At 39.1% G+C, this 27,815-nt stretch overlaps 1 protein-coding gene across 1 annotated transcript in view; it reads right to left on the bottom strand.

Moving 5' to 3' along the window:
• The window catches only part of kynu (kynureninase), a 236,497-nt gene that overhangs the window by 72,240 nt on the left and 136,442 nt on the right, over nt 1-27,815 (bottom strand). Inside the window, exon 7 of the mRNA XM_059970252.1 lies at nt 23,767-23,913. Coding sequence (XP_059826235.1) covers nt 23,767-23,913 — 147 coding nt within the window. The remainder of the gene's footprint in view (nt 1-23,766; nt 23,914-27,815) is intronic.

Here is a 27,815-nt window from a genome sequence, read left to right as displayed (position 1 = left end):
CTATGGCAGAGTCATCAGAAAACTTCTGAAGATGGCAAGCATGGAGTTGGCAACTCTCTCGTCTGAGAGTCAGAAGTATTGTTCTGCAGGAAGTGAAGCATGAGATGTTTGGTTGAGACTACAGTGTAGCGTTGAGGATTTGCTGCACTATCCATGATATGCAGGATATGCAAGTGGTCTTTTTGTTGAATGAGTTAAAGGCCCAGTTCACTTTCTAACAGAGATGTGAAACACTCAGTACTCAACCCTCTGATTAATGGTCTCAGATATGGGGGGTGTTAGCCACTGCACAGGATGAAAGAAGCTGCAAAAAGTTGTAAACTCAATCAGCCCCATCATGAGCACTAGCCTCCATAGTATGGCGATGCTTTCATAAAGGAGGCATCTATTTTTAAGGTCCCCCATCACCATGCCTTCATGGCTACCATATTACTTGCTATAATTCAGTTATTCTTATGTATTAGTGTACTGCAGCCGTAAAAACACCAAATTTCACGACATATGCTGGTGATATTAAACCTGATTCTGATCATTATTTTTCAACAGATGCTGCCTGACCCACTCATTGTTTGCCAAATCTCTCTTTTTATTGTCTACTGTTTTAATAAAGGTGATTATGATCAGTGAATAATATGTATTTTTCAATCGATATCAGAGTCATGGAGCCACACTGTATAGAAATAGGCCTTGTGGCCACTTCGTTTTGTACTATTAAATATCTATCTATACAGTTCCAATTTCACAACTCTTGGCCTGTATCCTTCAGTACCATGGCACATCAAATGTTCATGTACTGTAAGTACTTCTTAAATATTGTGAGAACAACCTCCTACATCAGCCCCTCAGGCAGTGCATTCCAAATTTTATTCAAACTCTGGGTGAAAAGTTCTGAGAGCTATGGAGTAAAACAGCTTAGAAAGAGGCACTTTGGACATACTTGTCCATGGCTACCAACCTCCCCTTCAGCAGTACATAGTCCACTTGCTTGCATATGGCCCAAATCTCTCCAGATTTCAGATCCACTTTCCCATATTACTCTTAATTCCATGGGCTGTTGCCTTGTGGGACAGAAGTCCACTACTAAAACACGTTGTCATGAGACATTTAGATTAGATTTTTGTTGGAGTCTTCTATCTGTAAATTTGGAAAATTTTCAAAAATATTTTGTTCGTTGCAGGGTGATTTGAAACATAAAAATCACTGGTGTGGTGAAATACACATTTTTGTTCTTTTTGGGATCTCAAAACCGTTCAGCAACAGTTAGGAACGCAAGTGGCTACAAGGACCACAGAAGGAACAGCCTGGCCTCGTATGGGTAATGCAATCAGTTGACTGATGCACATCTGCTTCAGGTGAATCTTTAAGATTGTCAAGCTAATGATGGAAAACGATTCAGACCAGATTATCAGGTGATATATGGCATCTCTGCCAATGAATGAGTACAAAGGAGGCAAAATTTTTGGCTCTGTATTGTTAACATGGGGGAAGAGATTAGAAATATCTTTCAATCACAATGTAAGTGACTGCAATACCCAAGGCTATTGAAACAAATCTAGGAGTAATTGAGGGAGCTCGTCAAATGATAAAATAAAATAGGAAATAATACCAGAAAAAATACAATTTTCCAACAGTATATTTTACTTTTACTGTTGAATTTAATGTTATATACAGAAAGGGCAATGCAAATTGATGTCACCCTCCATGTATTGATTGGAGAAGGTGGCTTGAAAGAGAAGTTTTATTCCTCTTTATAACAAATGGTAGATCGTAGAGTCAGTTAATATATTTCTAGCTGTACTATTGCAATCATCCTTCAAGTTGTTCCTATTAAATATTTCAATTCACCATCCATCCACTTCCTATGAGCAAACACTATGCACTCGCTATGGGCAAATGTTTAACTAGGCATCATTTCCCTGGGGATGTGGGTGAGTGCCTTTGATATAGTGTGTACCTTATCAAATTATGTTTTACTTATTTTTTTGTTTCTAGAAGGGTGAGCTGTTGAATTCTCCTGACACGAGTAACATTTCAAAATAGCTGACATGAGTATGTTTTGTAATTTGACGTGACCCTTCAAAAGATCGCCAGTTTAATGGGTAATGACATTTAGTATGCCACCAGATTTAATAGCCCAACTTCTAATTTAGCATAAGGTTGACTACACTACTAAATTGATACAGTGATACTATTTTAAAGAACCATGCAAAGGAATAATACTTTGCAGATTACAACTTGAGTTATTTTGATGAATTATCTCTTCTCAGGCTTCCAGGTATCAATTTTACTTACGTACTGAGTTTTGATGACAAGCTCTGCCATCTTCATCAGGGATAATGCCTGGGTATATCTAGTCTGGTGTTTTTTATACCCCCGTCGACCATCCCTCTTCTTTGGTTAGACCTCATCCAATCAGGTTTTCACTGTCCCACGCTGTTACTATCAAATTCCAGTTCTTACTTTGTCTTTGTTAAAATTCCTTTCCTCCACTTTTATTTCAAAGGCTTCCTTCACCAGGCGGTCCTAAAAGCACAGCAGTTTTGTGCCATCAGAATCAATCTTATGGCCATTACAAATGCACTTTTCTGCCACCGCCAATTTCTCCAGCTAACCCAAACATTTACGCCTATTGTGCTCCTTGATGTGGGTTTCTACCGTGCGTTCTGTCTGGCCGATATACACTGCTCCGCATTCACAGAGAAACCTGTAAATGCCAGTGTCCTGTGTCCCACGTCATCTTTGACCCGCACAAGCTGTGATTTGAGCTTCCTTATGGTTCTTGAATGGATCCTGGGGATCCTTCCAGAAATCATGGAAATACAGGGAAGACAGGTGGTAGTGACAGGTTCCCCCTTGTTGTTAGGTTTCCTGGTTTTTCTGTCTGCCCTTTTAGGAGCCCAATTAATGTCCTTCAACTTTGGTAGGAACATTGTGCATCATCATCTTATTTCCTCATGGAAACTCTCTGTGTCTGAAATAGTTTTTGCATGGTCAATCAAAGTGGAAAAGGACTGTCCTATGTTGGGAGGTAGCTGATCAAAGATGATCTGGGACTCCGGATGGCTGGCCTTTACAGGATTCCCTGTGAATGTGGTGCAGTATATATCTGCCATTCAATACTCAATGTGAAAACCAGCATCAAGGAGCACAGGTGTATCCGTTTGGGATACCTGGAGAAATAACTGGTAGTGGAATATTGCATTCGCAATAGCCATAGGATTGACTTCGATGGCACAAACCTACTGTGCTGTGCCAATATCTTTTGGGACTGCCTGGTGAAGGAAGCCTTTGAAATAAAACTAGAGAAAAAAATGTTAACAAAGACAAAAATCTCGCTTTAAGTAGGAACTGAAATTCGATTGTAAACAAGGTGGGAGAGCGGAAACCTGATTGGATGAGGACTAACCAATCAGGAGGGACGGATAACAGGGGTATAAATACCACCAGACTAGATATGTTCAGGCATCATCCCTGATGAAGATGACAGAGCTTGTTATTAAAATGTCAGTTAAAAGTGATACATGCACCCTACCTGAAGCCCAAAAAGAATTTATTCATCATATATGCCAGGGAACCACTATGTAACTCCCTGGGTCGCCTCAGGCTCGCTCAGCTCGTTCTCGTCTAGGGGGAGCAGCCTTCGGCCCCGCCAAACTGGGTAATCAGCTGGTGTGGATGCTGTGTGATGTCCCCGCCTCGCCCAAAAACAGACAGTACACCATATGCGATTAAATGAGTACAATTTATAAAGTTTACTATAACTAAGTGATTAATAACGATACAGTATATATGAAGAGAAAATTAAAGAAAAGGCGCCAAACTTATCAAAGTCCAAACCACTTCGTGCACAGCCGTTGGAGCTCAATTACTGAAGTCTTCTGGCCACCATTCGCTCCCCTCCGAACTCCTCGACTCGCAGCTCAGGACCCTCCGAACTCCTCGACTCTCCAAACAGCTCAGGACCCTCCGAGTGGTCAACCAAGCACATCTAGCTTCATCCCCCCCTCCTCGGAGAATCTCCCGGCCTCGGACCCCCCTTTGGGGTCCGATCCTCGCCCAGCTTAGAGCATTGCGTCCTCTCTCTCGACCCCCTCGCGCCGATCTGCCCAAAAGCCCGTCAACAAAAGCTTACAGACTCAGAAGAAAGAACATTAATCCCCATTTGGTTTACAAAGGAATACCATTCTCGTTATCAGTAAATTATCATTCCTGCTAGTTAACAAAAAGAAGAAACCCTCTTTACAACTAGATGCTTTTGAGTTGTTTTCAGTTAGCTTCCAACAGCCTAAGCAATTTATTTTGTTCATGATATTTGCAGGATGTTCCACTCCACCCCATTTCCTTCACTTCTGAGACCTTCAAACACATTCTGCAGATAAAAATTTTTATACTATTGGAAATAATTATTTAGTGTTTATTGAAAGGCTTTTGCACATGGTTTAATGCACCATAATGTTATTAAATGTGGTTTAAAGAGAAAACAGGTGGTGGGGTGGAGGTATGTCTACAGCAAAGGAAGTGTAAGGTGCTCCTTCTCTCTGCTAGCCTGCAGATCAACCTTGGGCAAGGTGTAGCACCTGCTTAGCACCTCCGATCAGGGTCACATGAAGCCACTGTCATATGAATGGGTGATGCACATCACAAGCCCTGGTTATACGACCACTGATGCCAGGCAGACAATCTCTGAAGAGTATTGATAATAGCTGGGGTCACCTGTCTTGTAAAGACACCGCCCAGAAGGCGGCAATGGCAAACCACCTCTGTAGAAAAATTTGCCAGGAACAACCATGGCCATGGAATCATGCTCACCTACGTGATACGACATGGGACATACATAATAAACGATAAAGGAAAATGCAAGAAGTGTTATTGAATTTGGCTGTTGACATAAAGCAGTCCCTTCTTAGAACTAACACCACAGTTGTACTGTTTCAGTTGCATTTTAGATTGTAACAACAAATGAGAACAGACCTCTAATTTTCATCAGTCAACCTCATTAGAGTCATCTCGATAATGTCTTTCTTTTAAACTTCTTCTAATTCTGAGCTAATATTTTGATCAAAGCATTGTGCCTTCCAAATAATTATCTGTTGGAGAGGATGATCAATTTCAAAACCCTGAAATAAAACTAACAGCATTTGTACACGGTGAACACAGCAAGCATTAAGTCAACTTTACCCTAGGAAATAAATCAGATTTCAATTTAAGAACAGTTAAGCTAATTAATTTCAGGGCCTATGTCCTGCAGTGGTCAAAATAAAACTGTGATAAAATGCTATTCACACAACAGAAGCATGACCTGCAGACACGGTTATTTCCCATTAATTTCACTTACCACTGCTATGGTCATTAGTAATCCTATGGTTACATCTTCCCTTGTCTCACCTCCTTCCTATCTACAACACATTCAGGACTATGAGTTGTCTTTTCCTGTTTATGATCAGATGATGCATGGTTCTGATTCTGATTAGGGGAGACTAGAAAGAGTCAAACACCTCTGTAATTGCAAGCCAGCCAACTGTGCCCTGTTATTTTCAGTTTATTGAAATTGCTAGCAGGATGCAGAACATCAATGGTACTGCCACCACTGAATTGGGGAAGTGCTTTGTTGAGCACCTCTGCTCCATCCGCTAAAAAGTGGAACTTCCCGGTGGCCAAGCGTTTTAATTCTGACTCTCATTCCCATTTCAATGTGCTAGTCCATGGCCTCCTCTTATGCCATATTGAGGCCACCCTTAGGATGGAGGAGCAAACCTTATATTCCTTCTGGATAGCCTCCAACCTGATGACATGAATATCAATTTCTCCTTCTGGTAAAAAAAAATCCTCTTCCCCTCTTTCCCCCACTCTGGCCTCTCTTACCTCTTTTTCCACGGCCTACCTACTACCTCCCCTAGGTCTGGCCTCCTTCCCTCTCCTCTCCTATTGGATTCCTTTCACTTCAGCCTTTTACCTTTCCCACCCATCTGGCTTCACCTATCACCTTCTAGCTATTCTCCTTCCTCTCCCCCCACCACCTTTTTATTCTGGCAGGTTCCTCCTTGCTTCTCAGTTCTGAAGAAGGTTCTATGCCTGAAATATTGAATGTATATTAATTTCCACAGATGCTGCCTGACCTTCTGAGCTCCTTTGGCATTTTGTGTGCGTTGCTCTGGATTTCCAGCATCTGCGGACTTACGCATGTGAATGGTACTTTTAAATTTTTTGATATGAAATAAAAAAACCTTTCTTAGGAAAGTAAAATTCTGAAAGAACAAAACAAACACTGGAAATATGAAACAAAAACAAAAATGCCCAGAACTTTCAGCATCTGTGAAGAGAGAAACCAAAGCAAGATCTCGGTTCTGCATTAGAATAGGAAACAAACACATTTTAAATTGTAATGGATGGGGGAGTGGGGGGATGTGGAGGGACAGGAATTGGTAAAGAAAGAGTGGAGACCGAGTTTGCTATGGCAACATAAAAAGTTTCAGTGCCATGGGATGGAAGGAGTAATGAAACAAAGAAAACATGTTGACTGCAAAAATGCAAAACATATCATGTAATAGTTGTGGAGAGAGGACACTGAGTTAATGTTACATCAGTACATTATAGTTGGTTAACTCTGTCACAAGCAGGAAAGCATGGTAATCTGTGGGTGAATAAGACAAAAGAGTCAGGTGGAAATCCAGTAGAATGGGGAGCTGAGCTTTTTCAGGATGGGTAGACCTGGAAAAGAAGTGACAATAAACTTAACAATATCACGGGACAACAACGATTTCGCTTCCTGAATACCTTTGGGTATATCTTATGAATGCTGATCATGAAAATCACCATGAAATTTCCATATCATGCACAATTTTGTGAAATCGCCTATATTTGTTATTACAACTCATTACTCAAATCAGAATAACTGATGCCAAGATGAAGGAAGGCATTTTTGCTGGTTCACAAATCAAACAGATCATCACTGACAGGCAACTTGAAGAACTTCTAGTGGGACTAGAGAGAACCTCATGGAAGGTAGTCATGGATACTGCTGAAAAATTTCATGGCAACTACAAAGAACCAAACTATGTGCATCTGGTTGACAACAGGCTTCAGACATACAAAACCAGTGAAGTGCAACATGTCACTAAAGATTCATTTTCTGCATTTAGACCTCTTCCCTGCACATCTTGATGCTGGCAGCGACAAGCATGGTTAAACGTTTCACCAGGACATTGCGGTCATGGAGAAACATCTCAGGGCAACTGGAACACATCAATGCTGGCTGATTATTGTTGGACACATTATATTCAAGAGAAGTTATTTCTTGTTGCTCCAAATTCCTACCTGATTCAAGTAGTATGAAATTATATTTGTGTTCAGCTTCAAATGCTCTATCATAAACAAAAGGAAGTTCTGAGTCCAGTTGTCCAGTGCAATTGACGCAAATCAAGCTTCTTCTCTCTTCATAAAAATACTTGAGTATTTCTGTGTTTGTGTGGTTTGTGCAATATATATCTCAGTCTTCCTTTTAATTTTAATTAGTTATTTTCTAATGGGAATCAGCAACAAATTAAAAATGAATCAATACAGGCTCCAAACCTCCGAATTCAACCAAAACCAAACCAAATCTTTCTTTTGTACTCATTTAGCTTCACAAAACCTTTTCTCATTGTTAAAGCAGCAATGAAATCTCATTAATTTCAAATCACTTCCCCTGAAATGCATTTTATATATAATGATGTCTATCAAAACATTACATTAAAAATGTGTGTTTTAATAACCTGTGCTACTTTCCCACAGTTTGCCATTTTATCCAAATATGTAAAAAGCCTGTGAAATATAAAACAACCTCTGTTGCTGGTGCTTTTATGTCCTTTGCTATAAATACAGTTACACAAGCTTAGTTATAGATGCCCTTCCCTGGTGTTAAACTGTGCAGAATGAAGTCTATTATACATTACTTCATAGTTTTTTGCTGTGAAATATATTAATTTCCTAACAAATTTCAGATCTGTTGACCTTAAATTACCAACAAATCCTTTATAATCATTTGTATTTTAACAGCTTTCTCAATATCTCAATGGCCAGAAACCCTGCCTTGATTTTTGTTATTATGGAATCATTATGTTCCACACTGAAATACCACAGCAAAAACATATTTAATGATTTATCCACCATAAAAATCACATGAATTACGAGGATTAAATAGGGATGGCCAGCACCGCAGTTAAAGACATGCTCCTGCCCGGAAATACATCTCAAACTGGAAGTGCTAAATATATTACCAACACGAAGGAATTAATATTGGACTTGAGTCAACTGGCAAGGTATTCCAACTCGGAATATTTTCATTAGCCGCCCATAAGTTTCTGTGGGTGATGTGACTTTGCTCAAGCAATTAGAATTACATTTGCATTTGAGGAAGTGAAAGGAGATTATGAAGATGAAAAAAACAACTTCATTTTTGCTGAACGGGTACCACATTGCTGGTGGGTAATTGTATTACATTTGGGTTCAAGCAAGTTTGCCTGATTTTCCTTCAACTCTTTGCTTAGATATCAAATTTTTAAAGTTCAATTTCTTTAATGAGTACATATAAGTCATCATAATATAATCAATGAAAGGCCCCACCAACTTAGGTGTTCATCCACAGTGCAAAAGACAACAAACTGTACAAATACGAAAGGTAAGAAATAATAATAAATGAGCAATAAATATGAAGGATGTGATAAAGAGTCGTTGAAAATGAGTCCATAGGTTGTGGGAAAATTTCAATAAAGGGGCAAGTGAAATTGAGTAAAGTTATCCCCTCCGGTTAAAGAGACTGGTGGTTAAGGGGTGATAACTGTTCCTGAACCTGGTACTGGTCTTAAGGGTCCTGTACCTTCTTCCTGATGGCAGCAATAAGAAGAGAACATGTCCTGAGTGGTGGTGGTGGGGCGTGCTGATGTTGGATGCTGCTTTCCTGTGATTTCAGTAAATGAAACTAACAGTAAGTGAACTACACATCAGAGTCCAATGCCCTCACATTTTTTGCTGCCTGTGTCAGTTTCTTAAATCATTAGTAAAAAACATTTATCAAAACAGAAGTAAGTAATTTTCTGATTTACATGAATTTCCATTTAAAATAATGCAATGTAGTTTGAGATTCTCACTGCTTATTTTTTAGCTGTACTAAACTAGTACATAATTTGAAAGAAAACATTTCATCCTTCAGATTCTTTTCATCAGTTTATGTAAAAACATGATCTCTAAATTTCTTTTGGAGATCATAACTAAAAATTCAAGGACTTTTTCCCCTGTAAGTTTTGAACATTACTCTGACATTTTTCAGTTACAGGAATACATACTTGTTTCAAATTGTAGGAGTATACTTGTCTTTTAAAGAAATAGAAAATGCTTACAGTTTTTTTTTAAATGAACCTTTTAATCACCAAGTATGATGATAACTGCATTGCTCATTATCCTGAAGGAAAAGGTTAACTAAGGACAGTCAGCTTGGATTTACTGAAGGAGGGTCATGTCTAATTGTCTTTAGTGATTTTTTTTAGCAAAGTAACAAGACTGTCAGAGAGGGTTCACCTTCACTGATTTTAGTAAGGCTTTTAACATAGCCATACAAGGCAGAGAAATCAGAATTATAAAGGCCCCTGAGATTGAAGAGAGGGCAGAAAGTTGAATCCAAAATTGGCACCTTGGGGGTAAAAAATATGAAGGGTAATTTTTGAAAAGTGTTTCCGACAGGAAAGCTGATTCCAGCTGGTTTCTACAATGCTCTATGTTGGTGTAATAAAGAGTTAAATACTAGGATATGAAGTTTGTATGATGAGGCGAGACCTTTCAAGGGGCTGATAGTAGGGAATGAAACTGTCAAATCTGGGAAAACTCTCCACTCTACGGTTTACAGACAGCTTCTTCCTTACTGCCCTCAGGTTCTTGAAATGTATGTGAGCCCATGAATCGTATCCTTTTCTTTTATACTATTTATTCAGTGATAATAAACCTGAATCTGAAGTAAGGAGGCATGAGTGAATTGGTGAAGGGGCAGAATTAAATCTGGAGAGCTCTCTGAGTAAGGCAAAGGAATACACAACAAATATTGGCATATATTAGAGAAATGGAGGGATCTAGAAGTGTTTGACTACAGATTGCCAAGCAGTTGAGAAGGCATATCTTTAATCATAAGGTAATAAATGTAAGAGCAGGAAAATCATAATGAACCATAAATTCACTAGTAAAGACTGCTTAGTTCTAGTCACAGGAGGATGTGACATCACCACGGAGTGTTTAGAGGACAGTCTTTTTTTCTCAAGATGGAAATGTCAAACACTAAAGAGCTTCTAATAATTTCTAATGTAGCTTTAAGATGAAAGGGGAAAAGTTTAAAGGACACCTACATTGTAAGTTTTCTTTTTGCAGGGAGTAAGTACCTGGAATGAGTTGCCAGGGGAGATGGTAGTGGAAGCAGAAACAACACCAAAATTTAAGAGGCTTTTGGAGAGGTGCATGAATATGCAAAGTTGAAGGATATAGACAATGTGCAGGGACATGTAGAATTTAAACAGGCATCACTATAGGCACAGATGACATAGGCAGAATGATATGTTCCAGAGATTTACAAGGTTGTGCCAAGGCCAGTTATAATCAGAATAATCTTACCCTTGAATGCTTACTTCATTCTTTGATTGACAAGCATTCTTCACCTCCCGTTAGCAGAGTTTAATTTAAAAGTGATTTTCTCCAACTTGGTTGCATATCATTTACCAAAGAAATGGACAGTAAAATATGTATTAATCAAAATACAGAATTCTAGAAAAAGCGTAGCAGGTTAAGCAGCATCTGTGGAAAGAGAAACAAACTTAAGTCTTCAGATTTCTAGCATCTGCAGTATTTTAAATTTCATTCAGGGCAGAAAACAGTAAATTTCTGATTGTAGAGAAAAGAAAGTGACAAAGTGTCTGGCAATTTGAGGAAACAAGGCAAACCACCCTCTCACTTCTTAGCATAAATTGTGTTGTAAAATTACAAGGTCACTTACTTCACAAGCAGAAATATCAGTCACAGAAGGATGAGTAATGAGCACAATTAACTGACCAAATGGGTCCCTGCAGATGAGATTTAGAATCTCTATACTGAGCCTACACCTTACACAAATGTCTAAGAAAACAGCCTTGTTAATAACACAATGGAAATCTTCATCATAATGGACTACAGCTGATCATGAATTAGCAGGAAGGAGTACTTGCAATAGTTTTAGATCTTACTTTTTATTACAGTTAAAAAGTACTCAGCTGGCTGTCACAGTATATAGACCACATTATTGCACTTTACACATTGGGAAAACTTTATGACTTGCTATGTAAACTATATCATCCACATCAGAGCACATTCAGGTTCACAACAATAGCACTTTTTTCCAGTAATTATTCCAGTATTTTAAAGCAATTCCAGTAATTGCTTTAAAATTTATTTATTTATAAACTAAACCACAATTGCAATTGTGGTCATTTTGCAAAATGTTGGGATCATCACTACCAGCAAAATTAACAGTCAGGTTTATAGCTCCAGCCCATTCAGGATTTCAGGATACGGGAACCAATTATTTGCAGGTGTGGGATTGCAGTGTCAGTGGATTATCTGTGCATTGTTCAGGGGAAGAGAATGAATGATAAAACTAAATAATTCACTTGATTGGCAGATGTCCTAGTCCTGGGAAGACCTTGTTGTCCACCAAAATACTTAACAATGATCTCTCTCTCAGGACAACGTGGTCTAGATTCTGCAATTACCTAAAAAGAAGTGAAAAGCATTGTGAATGAAATAATCCTTCAGAAATTGCTTAGAGGCAGATCAATGACTCATCTACCTCCTTATTTAGGAAATTTGATGTATACCACCTTCCTCTGGCTGACAAAACTGGTCCTCACACTCAACAATTTCTCCTACAGCTCCTCCCACTTCCTCCACACTCGAGAGGTAGCCATGAACATCCCCATTGGCCTTAGCAATGCCTGCCTTTTCACTGTCTGCATAGAACAGTCCATATTCCAAGCCTTCCCTGGTTGTGCTCCCAAACTCTTCCATCTCTGCATTGACTGCTACATTGGTGCTGCTTAATGCATCCAAGCTGAGCTCATCAATTTTAACAGCTTTGCCTCCAGCTTCCACCTTGCCCTTAAATGTACGCAGTCCATTGCTTTCACTCCATGCAGCAACAGCAGAATTTCCTGGTGGCCAATCACTTTCATTCTTATTCTCATTCCCGTTCCAACACGTTGGTCCGTGGCCTCCTTTTATGCCATGATGAGGGTATCCTCCGTGTGGAGGAGCAACAACGCATATTCAAAGCAGCCTCCAACCTGTTGGCATGAATAATGTTTCTCCTTTTGGTAATTTTTCACCACCTTCTTCCTTCTGGGCTCTTCCCTCTTAATCTCACCTGCCTATCACCTCCTCCTGGATCCCCTGCTCCTTCCCTTTCTCCCATGGTCCTCTCTCCTCTCCTATCAGATTCCCTCTTCTCCTGTCATTTACCTTTCCCACATACCTGGCTTCACCTATCACCTTCTAGCTAGTTCTCCTCCCTTCACCCCCCAACTTTTTATTCCACCACTATTCCCCCTTCCTTTCCAGTCCTGAAGAAGGGTGCTGATTGAAATGTCAACTGTTTGTTCATTTCCATAGATGCTGCCTGACCTACTGAGTTCCACCAGCATTTTATGGGTGTTGCTCTGGATTTCCAGCATCTGCAAAATCTCTTATGTGTATAAATACAGTGCATAAATAAATGATATGAAATAAATGCTAAACCATCACTAGGATGTGTTTTAAAGTTCCTAATGAATTTTGGTCTAAAGCAATCGATCATCTCCATCTACAACGGTAAGTCCTCAGGAAGCTGAAAGCTGTTCTATAGATAATTGTTTCAGGATTTAGATATGACAATGTAAAAGTGTTCTCTCTTCATTTATTCTTGTTATCAAGATCTGTGTTTTCAGAGGCACCAGTGCCTCTACTTCTTGAGAAAGTTGAAGTATTTTATTCCTGCCAGCCGCTTACCAACTTTTAACAACATACCTTAGAAAGCAATCTACCCAGATACAGCATGGCTTAATGTGGCAAATACTCTGCCCATGGTCACACGGAGTTTCAGACAATTGTGGACAGCTCAGCACATCATGGAAACGTGCTTCCCCTCTATGGACTGTCTACACTTCACAGTCCACAGTGCCTCGATAAAGCAGCCAACATAATGAAATTTCCTTGACGGTTTGTCTTCTATTCCCTCCCACAGGGCAGGATATACAAAAGCCTTAAAGCAGGTACCACCAAGCTCAAGGAAAGCTTCTATTCTGCTGTTGTAAGACCAATGAATGGTCCTCTAGTAAGGTAAGATGGATTATTGACCTCATATTCTACCTTCTGCCTTACTGTTTGCTTGCACTGCATTGTTTCTGAAACACTTTAGAAGTTTAAAGTAAATTTATTATCGTAACTATGTGTCATCATATTCTACCTTGAGATTCATTCCCTTGCAGGTATTTGCAGTAGAACAAAGAAATAGAACAGATTCAATAAAAAGACTCCTACAGGTGCATGGCCTGAAGAAGATCTTTATACTACATTCTGTTACTGCTTTCCTTTTCACTATCTCAGTGCACCATTGGAAGGAAATAACCTGTATGGATGGCATGAAAAAAACAAAGTCTTTCTGTGTACCTTGGTATACATATGACAATAATAAAGCAATTTACTTTAAAAAGTCTTTGAATCTGACTGCTATATAGTTTCCTGTAAGAGGTAGCTAATTTTGTTTATGGATAGAATCCTTTTCCCACTCCCACGCACATCTCAAATACCTACTACTATTTGTGGTATCTTTTTTTTTAACTGCTGAGTAATTGTTTTTCAGGATTTTCTTGGAAGTACAATTATTGAGTGTCATGTTTATAGTCAATCAACCTTACCAGAACTGAAGAAGAGTTTTATTTTAAAATGAACAACTAAGAGGAATCAAAAATCAATTAAATAACAGAAATTCATTGCAGATGAACAAACTGTAGAAATCAGCTGGAGTCTTTATGCTGATTCATTACAAAAAGGTGGGAGCAGGAGAGCATTCGAAACAGGGTAAGCTAGAGAAATTTATATTAATCTGTTTAGCATATTGTTTTCCTGGAAGAAAATCATACTTGGTTAAGTTGTTTAGGTGTTAATTGTTCCTGAAGAGAAAATGAAGATTGTGACTTACTGGAGATTTTAATGCTCTTGAAACACTTACACTGATTGAATTGATTTTGCTATTAACTCAAAATAGCAACCATAAAACATTAACTTTAGACATAGCTATATGCAATCTACATGGTAGATTTTATGTACATGTCAAAAATGAAAGAATATGTTCAGTGTAAATATCACTGCGTACAGTTTATAATATATATCCTAAAAAGTTCAATGTCAAATTTTGCCTTAGGAAACTTGATAATGAATTTACCCTAAGTGGAGTGCCAAATTACGTTAAGAGTCAAGAAATCATAATCAGCTATTTGATGGAAATCATGCCAAATTAGCTTCAACCATTGTTAAATGTAATAAGATTTTGGCACGTAGCATATCATGGCAACTGCTCAAGGCAGCAAAAATGACATGACATGAGGATAAACAGCAGCAACTTAATACAAAAACACTTTAATCTAACTCAGCTGCTGGGGAAGTGACAAAGGCATTTTGAATTCATTGTCTGGTTTTACGTTACAGGTCAGTTATAAAATGCATGGTTAATCTGGTGCAAATGGCTAAAATAATAGTTTCCCAGGTTTTATAAATGTAATTTATTTTTGACTCCCCTCCCATCAAAATCAACCACTCCCCCCCACCAAAGGAAATCAAAGAATACAGTTCTGTGCTTACCAATGCCATTTTCAGGTAATGTTCACTATAGAGTATTATAGTGCAGTAACAGGCCCTTCACTGACATCCCACCCTGCAAAAACTCACTTCAGGGAGGTAGCACCCAGCCCCCCCCCTCCCCCCCCCCCCCCCCCCCCCGGTCGACCTCCAAGGGCGTATGTAATACCTTGTTTAGTGACTTTGTTTAATCTGTAAACCAAGCTGGGTGCATGCAGAAAATGTGACATTAAAATATGTACGTATATTATCGTGGAGTCATTTTTTTATTCCATTACAACTTTAAGCAAATCTACAGGGAGTCTGGCCTCATCATGTAGGACATCAATAAAGTAGCTCCTTAGCAGCAAGCCAGCTAGCTTAAGTAACATTAGCTATGCTAATAAACGAATGACTCCTGTTAAGCTCACCTCAACATGTCTTTTACATTTTAACCCACCATGGGCAGTAGAAAAGTCACTGTTGCAAACAATGCAGCGAGGAACACTGTCATCATTTTTGAGGTCAACTGTAAAGCCTGCCCACAGAGAAAATTGATAGGTCTACTTAGCACGAAGACAGACCAATCAGGATGCTCCCTCTCGCTCCCGCTCTCACACTTCCTCTCAAAAAAACTGATTTCTGGGATATCGTATATAATTTGCGGGCTATCAATATGTGGGAGACTCCGGAACTTCCAGGGGAGGTGGGATGTCTGCATTCGGCCCATCTCTTCTGTACCAAAATGTTTTTCTACGAAGTCCCATCTACCCACATACAGACCATAGCCCTCCATACACTCCTCATCCATCACAGAATATCACTTGGAATATTTTACAATTTGTGCCAGAAAGAAGAATTGGTTGAAATGTAGAATATGTGGTATCTAAAATTAACCAAACCGTTTTCAGCTCAGTTTTTGCTGTTTTTAAAAAAATGTCAGATTTCCATTACAAAAATTTTGCATTCACAGATAACATCGCCACCTTTTTGGAATGATTTAAAACTTTGCAGAGCTTACTTTGAAATCTAAACTAAATAGGTAATGCATGCACTCTGAATATTGTCTTTATCCACAGATTAGACATTTTTGTCATAATTTAACTGTTTACGTCAGGTACACGATTTCAGGTTTTATGGGGAAACTACTCTTATAGTGCTGTTAAGGTGGGACGCCAGGATATTGATGGTGAGGTAATACTGATGGAAGGGTGTATGTATTACATCATCATCATCATGTACTGTGTCGTATGACATGGGGGATTATGCTCTCCTGTCCATGATTGTTCCTGGCAAATTTTTCTACAGAAGTGGTTTGCCATTGCCTTCTTCTGGGCAGTGTCTTTACAAGATGGGTGACCCCAGCCATTATCAATACTCTTCAGAAATTGTCTGCCTGGTGTTAGTGGTCACATAACCAGGGCTTTTGATATGCATCGGCTGCTCATACAACCATCTACCATCTGCTTCCATGGCTTTACATGACCCTGATCGGGGGCTAAGCAGGTGCTACACCTTGCCCAAGGGTGACCGGCAGGCTAGTGGAGGGAAGGAAGGCCTAACACATACTTTGGTAGCGACGCATCTCCACCCTGCCACTCAGTACGTATTAGAAGGAATTACAAAAGGTAATGTTTCTGCTGGCCTTCAATTTGGTTTAACTGGTTTGATAGATAGATAAGTAAACCTTGGTAAAGGGCAAATTTTAATTTGCTGTGGCAAAGCAGTTGGTGTTCTTGGCATCTGGGTTTGATCCAGACTTCACCCGTGTGGAATTGGCATATTTTCTCTGCGACTGCGTGTGTTTTTGCTGGGTGCTCCAGTTATCTCTGACATCACAAAGATGAGCTGGCTGTACTGTCATGGACAGAAGGAATCTGGGGTTCATGGACCCCCTTGGATAATGGCACAAAATTGGCTGAGCACCCCCGATTTAGACTGTCGAATCATTGAGGTTGCACTTGGCCAGGTAAATGGAGCATAATCCATTCCTCTCCTGACTGCAATGGAAAAGATACGATTCCGGATATTAAGTCGTGACAGAGTCTTTGAAATCTTAAAATGGAGATGCAAAGTCAAGATGTTCTCCAAGACGACCATAACCTTGTTGTAGAGTTTGCAGGCTTGCATGCCTCAATGATCAGGAAGGCGATGTAGGCTGGAGTAGTCAGGGTCTTGTGCTTTGACTCTTACTAGGGTCAGCAATGCCAAACAGGTCAAAGGGCAGAGGCCCGACTAAGAACTATTCCTTTAGGTTTGTGGGGTTCATCTCAGGGCTAACAAGCCCAACTGGTGAAAAAAAAACAATTGTTCTGGAAACGGCAATGAAGAATCCTTGCACATCTGTGTGTGACAATATGGACAGACAGAGATGGAGAACCTTAATTGTTGCCCTTAATGCCAGTGAGTAACAGCAGTAAGTAAAGTCAGGTATGAAAAATAATGACAGATAAAATCAAAGAAAATCTGCAGATGCTGGAAATTCAAAGCAACACACACAAAATGCTGGAGGAACTCAATAAGCCAGGCAGCATCTATGCTAAAGATTAAAACAGTCGATATTTTGAGCCAAGACCTTTCATTAGGAAGAAAATCTGAGTTATTTTATAAGTTAATAAAGATCAAGTGGACTAGGGAAGGAAGGACCAAAAAAAAATAAAGTGAGTATGGAAGCAGAGAATGAGGATACGTTTCATTGTGAATAGCTTGTGACTGTCTTCACTAAAGTGGGCTATGATGCTAATTTTAATGAAGATAAATAATTAGATTTTTACATCATAAAAGAGGAAGTATTAAGGAGCTAAGCATCTTTGAAAATGGATAGGTGATGAAATCCTTTTGAAAGGTAAAGATACAAGAGACTACAGACCCTAAAATATGGAGCAACAGAAAATATACTGGAGGAACTCAGCACAGCAAGCAGAATCTGTGGAAGGAAAGTAATTGTTACTGTAATGGGCCAAGACCCTGCATCAGGATTATTTGTTCCTCCAGTTGAAATATAACACAGGCTGTTAAAAGAAGCAAGAAAGCAAACTGCAGAGACTCAAAATATGGTATTCAATCCTACTTGGCTGCAAGAGAGATTTCAGTGGAGAGGGCTGTTGGCCTTATACCACTGGCTTAAAAGAGAGGAAAATATAAATCAATTAATTACTGACCTATAGTTTAACTGCAATGGTGGGGAAATTACTGGAATCAATTCTAAGCAATTGTATATACATTAGTTTAAAAAGATACAGTTTAATTAGAGCAGTCAGCATGGATTTGTGGAAGGATAACTATGAAATATTTAAGAATTTGAGAGTCAATAGGGAAAATGTTTGTGTATATGTATATGTGTGTGTGTGTGTGTGTGTGTGTGTGTGTGTGTGTGTGTGTGTGTGTGTGTGTGTGTAATCTATATGAACTTTAACAAGTCTTTCAGTGAAGTCCTAAATGTTAAGCCAATCAGATACAGAATTAATTGAGATATCAATAAACGGATTATAGTGGCATGAAAAATGCTTTCCTTTATTACCCAAGACATAAGAGCATGGAGATGACACTAGTAGGACCACAATATGGGTACAGCATGTCTCCACCTTAGAGGAAAGGTAAAATTCTGCAGGTGCTAGAAATCCAAAGTGCTGGAGGAACTCAGCAGGTCAGACATTAACTGCTGAATAAAAAGTCAACATTTTGGGCCAAGATCCTTCTTCAGGCCTGGAAAGGGAGGGGGAAGACACCAAAATAAAAAGATGGGGAGAGGGGAAGGAGGATAGCTAGAAGATGATAAATGAAGCAAAGCAGGTAGGAAATGTAAACAGCTGGAGCAGAAGGAATCTTCTCCAGAAGAGGAGAGTAGATTATAGGAGAACAGGAGGGAGGAGTGAACGAAGGGGGTGGTAATAGGCGGGTGGGAAGAGGTAACGGGGCAGATTGCAGAATAGGAGAGGAGAGGGGGAGGGATTTTTTTTATAGGAAGTGTTGCTCCTCCACCCTGAGGGTAGCCTGATCATGACACAAGAGGAGGCCATGGACTGACATGTCAGAACAGGAAAGGGAATCGGAATTAAAATGCTTGGAGACTGGGAAGTCCCGCATTTGGTAGACGTGATTGCCAGACAGAGAGTGGAGAGACTAACAAAGGCTTTTGCAGGATTAAAAAAAATTCTCTTGAGTGTTGTATAGAAAAGAATTAAATCCATTGGCCCACTTCACCTATGCCATGTTTCTGCACATCTAATCCTATTTGCCTGCATTAGGTTCATATCCTTCTTTCCCAAAAGTGCTTGCTCCCTTGTTTATGGAAGAATTAGAGAAGCTATAACATTGGTGAGGCTGAATTTGGAGTATTATGTGCATTTTTGGTCACAGAATTACAGGAAGGATATTAATAAGGTGGAAAGAATGCTGAGAAGATTTACAAGGATGTTGCTGGATCTTGAGAAACTGAGTTACAGAGAAAGGTTGAATAGGTTATACTTTATTCCCTAGAGCATAGAAGAATGAGGGAGATTTGATAGAGGTATATAAAGTTATGATGGGTATAGATAGAGTGAATGCAAGCAGGCTTTTTCCACTGAGGCTAAGGAGGAAAAAAACAGAGGACATGGGTGAAGGGGGAAAAATTTAAAGGTAAAATGGGGGGGGGCTTCTTTGCACACAGAGTGGTGGGAGTGTGGAATAAGCTGCCAGGTAAAGTGGTAAATGCGGGCTCACTTTTAACATTTAAGAAAAACTTGGACAGGTACATGATGAGATGTGTATGGAGGGACATGTTCCAGGTGCAGGTCAGTGGGACTAGGCAGAAAAGTGGTTCGGCACAGCCAAGAAGTGCCAAAAGGCTTGTTTCTGTGCTGTAATGTTCGACGGCTCTAACTTTCTTTGTAGACAATGAGGCTGCAACCAGACTTATTTGAGATCCATTGCTGTATAATTATGAAAAAAACGCTAAAGTAAATGGAATGCAATGCTTTATTTATCAGAGAGGTCAGAACACAGTAAGGTTTGATTCAAAAATCAAAGTATTATATGCAGAATAAGAATTTAATTTTACTAAGGGACTGGTTCACATCTGGAACTCAGTGTCTGAAAGGGGGGAAATGGCAGAAACACTCATCAAACTTTGTATGGATATGTATGTCAAAAGCCCTTATCTACAGTTTATAGACCTGGTACTGGTAAATAAGTTTAAATTGGGCTGCTCTTTTTCAATCAACACAAACTAAATGGGTTAATTGTTCTCCTAATGTCAAGAGAACTTTCTATGATTTTATAGAAGATGGAATCCTGCAAGCACAAAATGGGAAGCTGAACTGAATGGAATGATGGGAAAAAAAGCAGTGAAAATGCTGACACACTTTACCCTGCAGATTGAAAGAAAGTAGTTAGCAAAACGGAGATAAGGGATTGCTGATATCTTGTGAAGTCAACAGATACCCTAAAAAGACAAATAAGCAAAACGTAACTGATAAAATATCAGATGAGGATAGCTGAGAATATTAGAAATTATCTGAAATAAGGGAAGAATAGAAAACTGATGAATGGGCCTGCCACATTCTCTGCAATGAAAACAAAAGAACATCTGTTCCTTTGTAATGCCAAGGGAGAAACAGTCAATTAAATTGATCAGCAGCTAAACCGTCAAATATGCCATTATTCCAACAGGCCTGAATGGGAAAAAATATCACCTATATATTACCAGGACATTTCTAACAGACCTAACATAAAGTGTCTCCAAAGCAATAGTGTCTGAGAGGAGCACAGGTGGAGAAGGTCAGGAACTTTAATATTCCTGGGTGTTACTATTTCAGAGGATCTGTGCTGGACCCAGCACAGAAACGCAATTGCGAAGAAAGCATGGAAACCCCTCAACTTCCTTAGGAATTTCACGAACTTCTATAGACGTGCATTGGAGAGTGCATTGACTGGCTGCATCTCAGCCTTGTATGGAAACACCAATGCCTTTGAACAGAAAATCCCAGTACATCACAGGTAAAACCCTCATCATCACAGCTCCCTACCCACCACCCACCACACAGGTCATGCTCTTCTCTCGCTGCTGCCATCAGGTATAAGGTACATGTGCCTCAGGACTCGCACCATCAGTTTCAAGAACAGTTACTACTCCACACCCAACAGGCTCCTGAACAAAAGGGGATAACTATACTCACCCATCCATTGAGAAGCTCCCACAACTAATGGTCTCAGTTTAAGGACTCTTTTGTCTTGTTATCTCATGTTCCAATCATTTATTGCTATTTACTTATATTTGCATTTGCACAGTTTGTTGTCTTCTGCACTCTGGTTGATCTTTCATTGATTCTGTTGTAGTTACTATTCTATAGTTTTGCTGAGTATGCCTGAATGAAAATGAATCGCAGGGTTGTATATAGTGACATATATGTACTTTGATAATAAAATTTATTTTGAACTTCAAATTCACTTTTGATTTCAGATTCCCAGTATCTATACAGTTGAATAATGTATAAGCTGCAGAAGTGAAGGGAAAAAGTACGGGTGCTCTCTCAAACCTGTATCAGAACATTGACGTAAATCATGCGTTTAGAGCTGGAATGCAAATTGAAATTAGAAACTTGTACTGCAGAACTGAGAACCGCAGCAACCGAGCTACAATTTACATAGCTGCAAGGTGATAATCCCATTGTGACAACAGATTAGGTTGAATCTCATGTAATTTTCATATGACTCACAGCTTGTGTCCTGTCAGGTTAAATGAAATTACTCTTCCTGTAGTGAATACTGGATCCTTAAGTAACTAAGGTGTTTCTTGTTCTCTAGGTAACCATCTGGAAAGAAGTCAAAATAATGCAGTGGGTGAGGGAGATAATTGAAATCCCAACATTATGCTCTGAATTTACTGTAACTGTGGGACTGATTTTAGGAGTCTTCTTGAAACAGGTACCCAGTGACTTGCCCCTGTTGCCTGCCTTGTGACTCGATCATTTTGTTTTGAGCTATATTTGTAAATCGGGACCTCACTTAAATTTGCCAGTTGCAATCACCTAACTTCCACGCTAAGCCAGCATTTTAGATATGAGGAAGGTACTTTCAAGTCAAGTCAAGTTTATTATCATTTAACTATATATACATGTATACAGCCAAATGATAAAACACTTCTCCGGACCATGGTGTAAAGCACAGTAGTACACATAAACATACACATAACACACAATAACTCAGGAAAGAAAGAATGAAACTTACAAATGAACTGCACGTAACTGAAGTACATATATTAAACATTGTAGGGTACAGAGCAAATTAACAAGTGACACTGCAATGCGATGTGGCCAGCAACTGATAAGGGATTGTTCCTGCATGTTTTAATTTTGAACAGCTTGCAGTATTCAAAGCATAGCAAAGATGAGCAAGATTTGCACAGCAGTTGGCTCTGAGATCCAACCAAAAGGGCGGCTCTTTCCCAACCCCAGTGGTTTTCTGATGTTGTCAGTTATTTTACAGCAAGAATAGGAGATTGGCATTTGAAAAGTGCTGCCTACCTTCTTCAAGACATGAAAGTTGTTCTATAAATACTGACACTTACCCAGGTTCATATTAAATGACTTACTTCAGTACTTTCATGTCCCTTTCTTCTTCTGAAAACTTCTTCTCTGACATTCTCAAGTGATCTTTGAAGCTGTCATTTTATACCCATTTTTAGTAGCTTTTCAAAAAACATACTTCCAGACTTCTGTAACAGAAAGCAACCTGTCTGCCTGTAATATCCCTTGTGATCTTTTTACCTACTTTCTATTTTGCTGTATATTAATACCTGCTGGTATTTCAGTATCTGTCCACAATGTAACTTTATTAGCTCCTTTCAGATGTTGATAAATCTCAATTTCAATATTCTGTTGTTCTAGGTTGGATAGTGAATATTGGTATCTCGGGCTGAGATGTTTGATGTAGTGGTGTTTGATAAGTTTAGCAACCCGCAAAGCACTCCAGCGGGTGGTGATTATGGACACCCAATTGCTCACCATTAAGAACATCTACCATAAACGCTGCCTGGGCAGAGCGAAAAACATTATCAAAGATGCATCTCACCCTAACTTTACTTTATTGTCACCAAACAATTGATACTAGAGCGTACAATCATCACAGTGATATTTGTTTCTGCGCTTCGCGCTATGAACTTCTAACTCTTCATCTGCTAGGTGCTACAGGAGCCTCTGCTCCTACACCATGAAGCTCAGGAAGAGCTTCTTCCCTGAGGCTGTGACCCTGCTGAACCTCACATCACAGCGCTAAACAGTATTGCACTCATATTGGACTGTCTCAGTACTTTTATATTTGTGTGCTGTAGCACTTTTTACTCACAGTTACTTTGTAAATAACACTAGTCTTTTGCACTTCTGGTTAGATGCTAATCGCATTTCTTTGGCTTTCTATCTGTACTCGGCACAATGACAATAATGTTGAATCTAATTAACTTACAAACGCTTCATCACCAATCAAGGTGACATCGTCAGTGCACATTTGTTGGTGTTCCTCTCCGAGAGTGCTCTTATTTATATAGCATCCTTTGCTATTTGCTTGCCTCAGTCCTGATTGGCTACCCATTCAATTGACCTTTGAGTTCTTTTAGCCTGTGTTTCTTTGACCCGGGGGGGGGGGGGTGTTGTAGATGGAGTCTATTTTGATATGTTTGTTTATGGAGTTATCAGAAGAGAACCACGCTTCTAAAAATTCTCGTGCCTGCTTCATGTTTGCCTGCGCCCGAACCTCTGCAGCGCTCCAGTTAAAGTGAAGGGGCAGTCTACATAAACACCAGTCTTCCCAGAGGGAAACAGCAGTGACTGCTCACTGGGGATGTCACCGCGACAGGTGATTAAATGTCTGCAAACTAACTGCCAAGCTTGGTGAACGCTGCAACATGAAACTCAGTTGATCTCTTCGACTCACCTTCGCATGCCCTGTTCTTGTTATTGAAAGCATGTCAAAAAGCTGTCCAGTGTAATATTGTACTCCGCTGAAGAGAATCACGGCAATACTGTCACCTTCCTTTTCTATTGTAGATAAAATATCTTTTGTTTGCAGGATCTCTTCACCCTGGAAACAAATGGTTGGTCATGATTTTGTTTAAATGCAAAGCATAATGAATGAAATTATAATTCCTACAATCAAGGAATATTAATTGAAGAATATGTTTTGATTCATTGTGCATGAATGCTCTGTCCTTCAGCAACACTAGATGTCAACAAGATTTGAAATACTGTTTTGCAAAAAATCAGATTTTCAAAAAAATGCTCACAGATTTTAAATATCATTATTTTGTTCTTGAAATCAAATACTTATCTCCTTTAATCTAATTACATTAATAGCTACTATTTATGGTGCATTGACGTAAACACATTTTCAAGATAAAAGAAACTGCTTTGCACTTCAATCTTTAAACACCCCATGTAAAAAAAAACTTTATTCTGAGCTCATGTTGCCAAGGAGAATCGATCAGCAGGTATTTCATATTGTTTCTCTCAGGAATAGCAGGGCAATTATTTAATTATCTGTATCCATATTGTACAAAAGGAAACATGAATACTGAATTTGAAGTTTATGGTAATAACATCCTTAATGTTGTTCCTTGTCAAAACCAAGCAGTTGCGACCCATGTACAGTAAATAATTTAATTTGATGTATAATTGTTCATGTAATTATGTAATTTATGTACTGTAATTATCAAAACTGAAAGAACTAAACAGTTGTTTGACTTGGTTCTTGTTGTGTTTGTTATACCACGGGTTACTCATAAAGACACATATTCTGGAAGAACATAACTAGAACTTTTATTTAACAGCAAACAGCAACCACGATTAACCATACAAGCTTTTAGATCATTCTGTCATTTCTGCGCATGCTCTGAACTCTGTCACGTGACATATGATATCTCATCTGACTTTTCTTAAAAAGAAAAACAATTAGCAACATTAATCAAAACAAATGAATAATTTAACGTCTCTATCAGTCTCTTCGGGGGTTTATGAACATGAGTAGACCTAAGTGGTTCACACAGTTCTTGTGTTTCCTTGCTATTTCCATGTTTTGTCTGGTCTGCATCAGTTAACAGAAACTCCGAAGTTGGCTCTTTCTTGAGGTCTTTGTGATTGCTTCTTAACGCTGGTCCTTCTTCTGTTTGGACCATGTATGATCTGGGTTGTACTTCTTCAAGTACTGTAGCTTTCTGTGTTCATGTGTTCATTTTGTCTTGTATCCTCACTTCATCTCCTTGGTGCAGTTCAGGTAACGGACGAGAACATCTGTCAAAGTATCTTTTCTGCTTTGCTTTGTGTACATCTTTCCATCTTTTCACTTGTTCACCATCCTCTGTTCTCAGAAGGCTTTCATTTATTGGCAGATTGGATCTCAAACGGCATCCCATCAAGAGCTGAGCAAGTGAAAATCCACATTCAAGTGGAGTACTATGATAGGTTAACAAAGCTTTATAAAAATTACCTCCACAATCCTTTGCTTTGTAATCAGTTTCTTGATAATTCCTACCGACTTCCCAACTAATCCATTAGACTGAGGGGAAAATAGACGATGTTGTATGAACAAAGCCTCATTCCTAAGCAAAATGTCTCATGCATTCACCATTGAATTGTGGACAATTGTCTGTGAAAACTTCATCAGGTCTGGAAAGAACTGATTTGTAATTACATTCTCTGCTGTTTTTTTCTGCCCAAACCACACACTTCAGGATACAATGAGTAGTAATCTGTTATTGATAGATAATCTTTGTTGTCAGTTATAAGCAGATCAACGCCTGACTTCTGATAAGGTTTCTGAGGACTAGGATGTGGATGCAGTGGCTGCATAGGGTTGCTAGGTTGGTATTTAAAGCATATTCAACAAGAAAACACCAATTCTGCAATTTCTTGATTCATCCTGGACCAAAACATCACTTCCCATGCCCTTCTCTTACACTTTTCAATACCTAGGTGGCCTTCATGAATTTTCCCAAGCATTTCTTTTCAGAGACTTTTAGGAATCACAATTCTGCTACCTTTGTACAATATCCCATCCACAACAGAAAGTTCTGATCTGTGGTTCCAATATTCTTGTACTTCTGAGGTACAGTCATGCTTATTATCTGGCCATCCATCCATCACCACTTGTATACCTGACTGAGAATTTTGTCCTTCTGTCTCAAGACGCATCAGTTCCAACCTTTTGGGAGCAACAGGTACAGTTTGAATGACCATATCAATAAATACCTGAACATCAATAATGTTCCTGTGACTGTCTTTTGTTGTTGGATCTATAGGTCTGGTAAGTGTGTCAGCTGTGTACATGAATTTGCCAGGTGTGTATGACATATTCAATTCATATCTTTGCAATTTGATCATCATTCGCTGAATTCGCAAAGGACAGTCACTTAAAGGTTTGTGAAACAATGCAATCAAAGACTTATGATCAGTTTCAACATCAATAGATTGCCCTGACACAAACTGATGAAATCTCTCAGAAGCAAACAGAATACTGAGCAATACTTTTATAATTTGGGCATATCTTGTTTCTGGTTCGGATAATGCACGAGATGTATATGCCACTGGTAGCCATTCCTGATCATGTTTCTAGAGTAATACTGCTTGAGAGGCATCACATGAGATCTTGATGGGTCTGTCAGCATCACAGAATTTCAACGCAGGTTCTTTGGTGAGCACTTACTGAGATTTTGCCATGCCTTCTCCTGTTCATGATTCCAGTTCCATTCGTTTTTCATTTCTGTTAGCTGCCTCAATGGGGCAAGTTGTTCTGAAACATTGGGAATGAATTTTCCCATGTAGTTGATCATTCCCATGAACCTTTGAACATCCTTTTTACATTGCAGTCTTGGCATGTTCTCAATAACAGAATCCTTCAATGGATCAGGACGTACACCCTCTTTGCTGATGATATCACCCACAAAGGTAAGTTTAGTCTCTCCTAGCTGACATTTGTCTTTATTCAACTTCAGGTTTGCCTTGCGTGTTGCCTCAAAGACTTGTCTGAGTCTGGTGTCATGCTCTTGTTTAGATGATCCCCAAACAATAATATCGTCCATGGAAGTATCTATGCCCTCAATGTGCTCATACAGCATGTGAATATACACTTCAGGAACTGATGCAATTCCAAATGGAAGTCTAAGAAAATGGTATCTGGCAAAAGGAGTGTTAAAGGTACAAGACTCTGAACTCAGTTCATCCAGCTTAAGTTGCTAGAATCCAGAGGATGCATCTAATTTACTAAAATACTTTGCATTAGCAAACTGTGACATAATTTCTTCACAAGTAGGCAATTTGAAATGCTCTCTTTTAATAGCTTGATTCAAGGCTCTTGGTTTTAAGTAAATCCTCAGTTTTCCATTTTTTCTTATCAGCAATAACAAGCAAATTGACCCACTCAGTCTGTTCATCAATTTTTTTTTATGACTCCTAACCGTTCCATTCTGTTAAGCTCTGTTTTTAGTTGATCACGTAATGCAAAAGGTACTTTCTATATGAATGTACTACGGGTGGCACTGTGTTGTCAATTTTAATTGTGTGCTCTCCTGGAAGACAACCCTCATACTCTTTCATCAAGTCACTGTATTCTGACTCTGTGTCACTGTCCAGGACAAAACGTTTTTCACCAAAGTCAGTCGCTCACAGATAAACCCAATATTGACTGTACGTTCTTCAGCACGACCACAAATGAAAGCGTGTGCACCATATTTTTGTGTGATACTTTTGCCACACATGTTCCTTTAACTGGAATGTCTGAATACCCAGTCACTTTTATATTTGTCTGATGTAACTTTGGTCTTGGCTTTAATGCATTAAACTCAGATTCTGCAAGAACATTTACTTGTGCTCCAGTATCCAATTTAAACAGATTAATGTTTTCATTCACTTGCAATGGCATAGTCCAGTCATTCTTACTTACTTTGTTTTCACAAAGCTCATCTATATAAAACTGCTCAAGTTCACTTTCAA

Source organism: Hypanus sabinus, chromosome 5 (genome assembly GCF_030144855.1).
Source record: "Hypanus sabinus isolate sHypSab1 chromosome 5, sHypSab1.hap1, whole genome shotgun sequence".
NCBI lineage: Eukaryota > Metazoa > Chordata > Chondrichthyes > Myliobatiformes > Dasyatidae > Hypanus > Hypanus sabinus.
The sequence above is the reverse complement of the archived record's forward strand: the minus strand, read 5'-3'. Positions and strand labels throughout refer to the sequence as shown.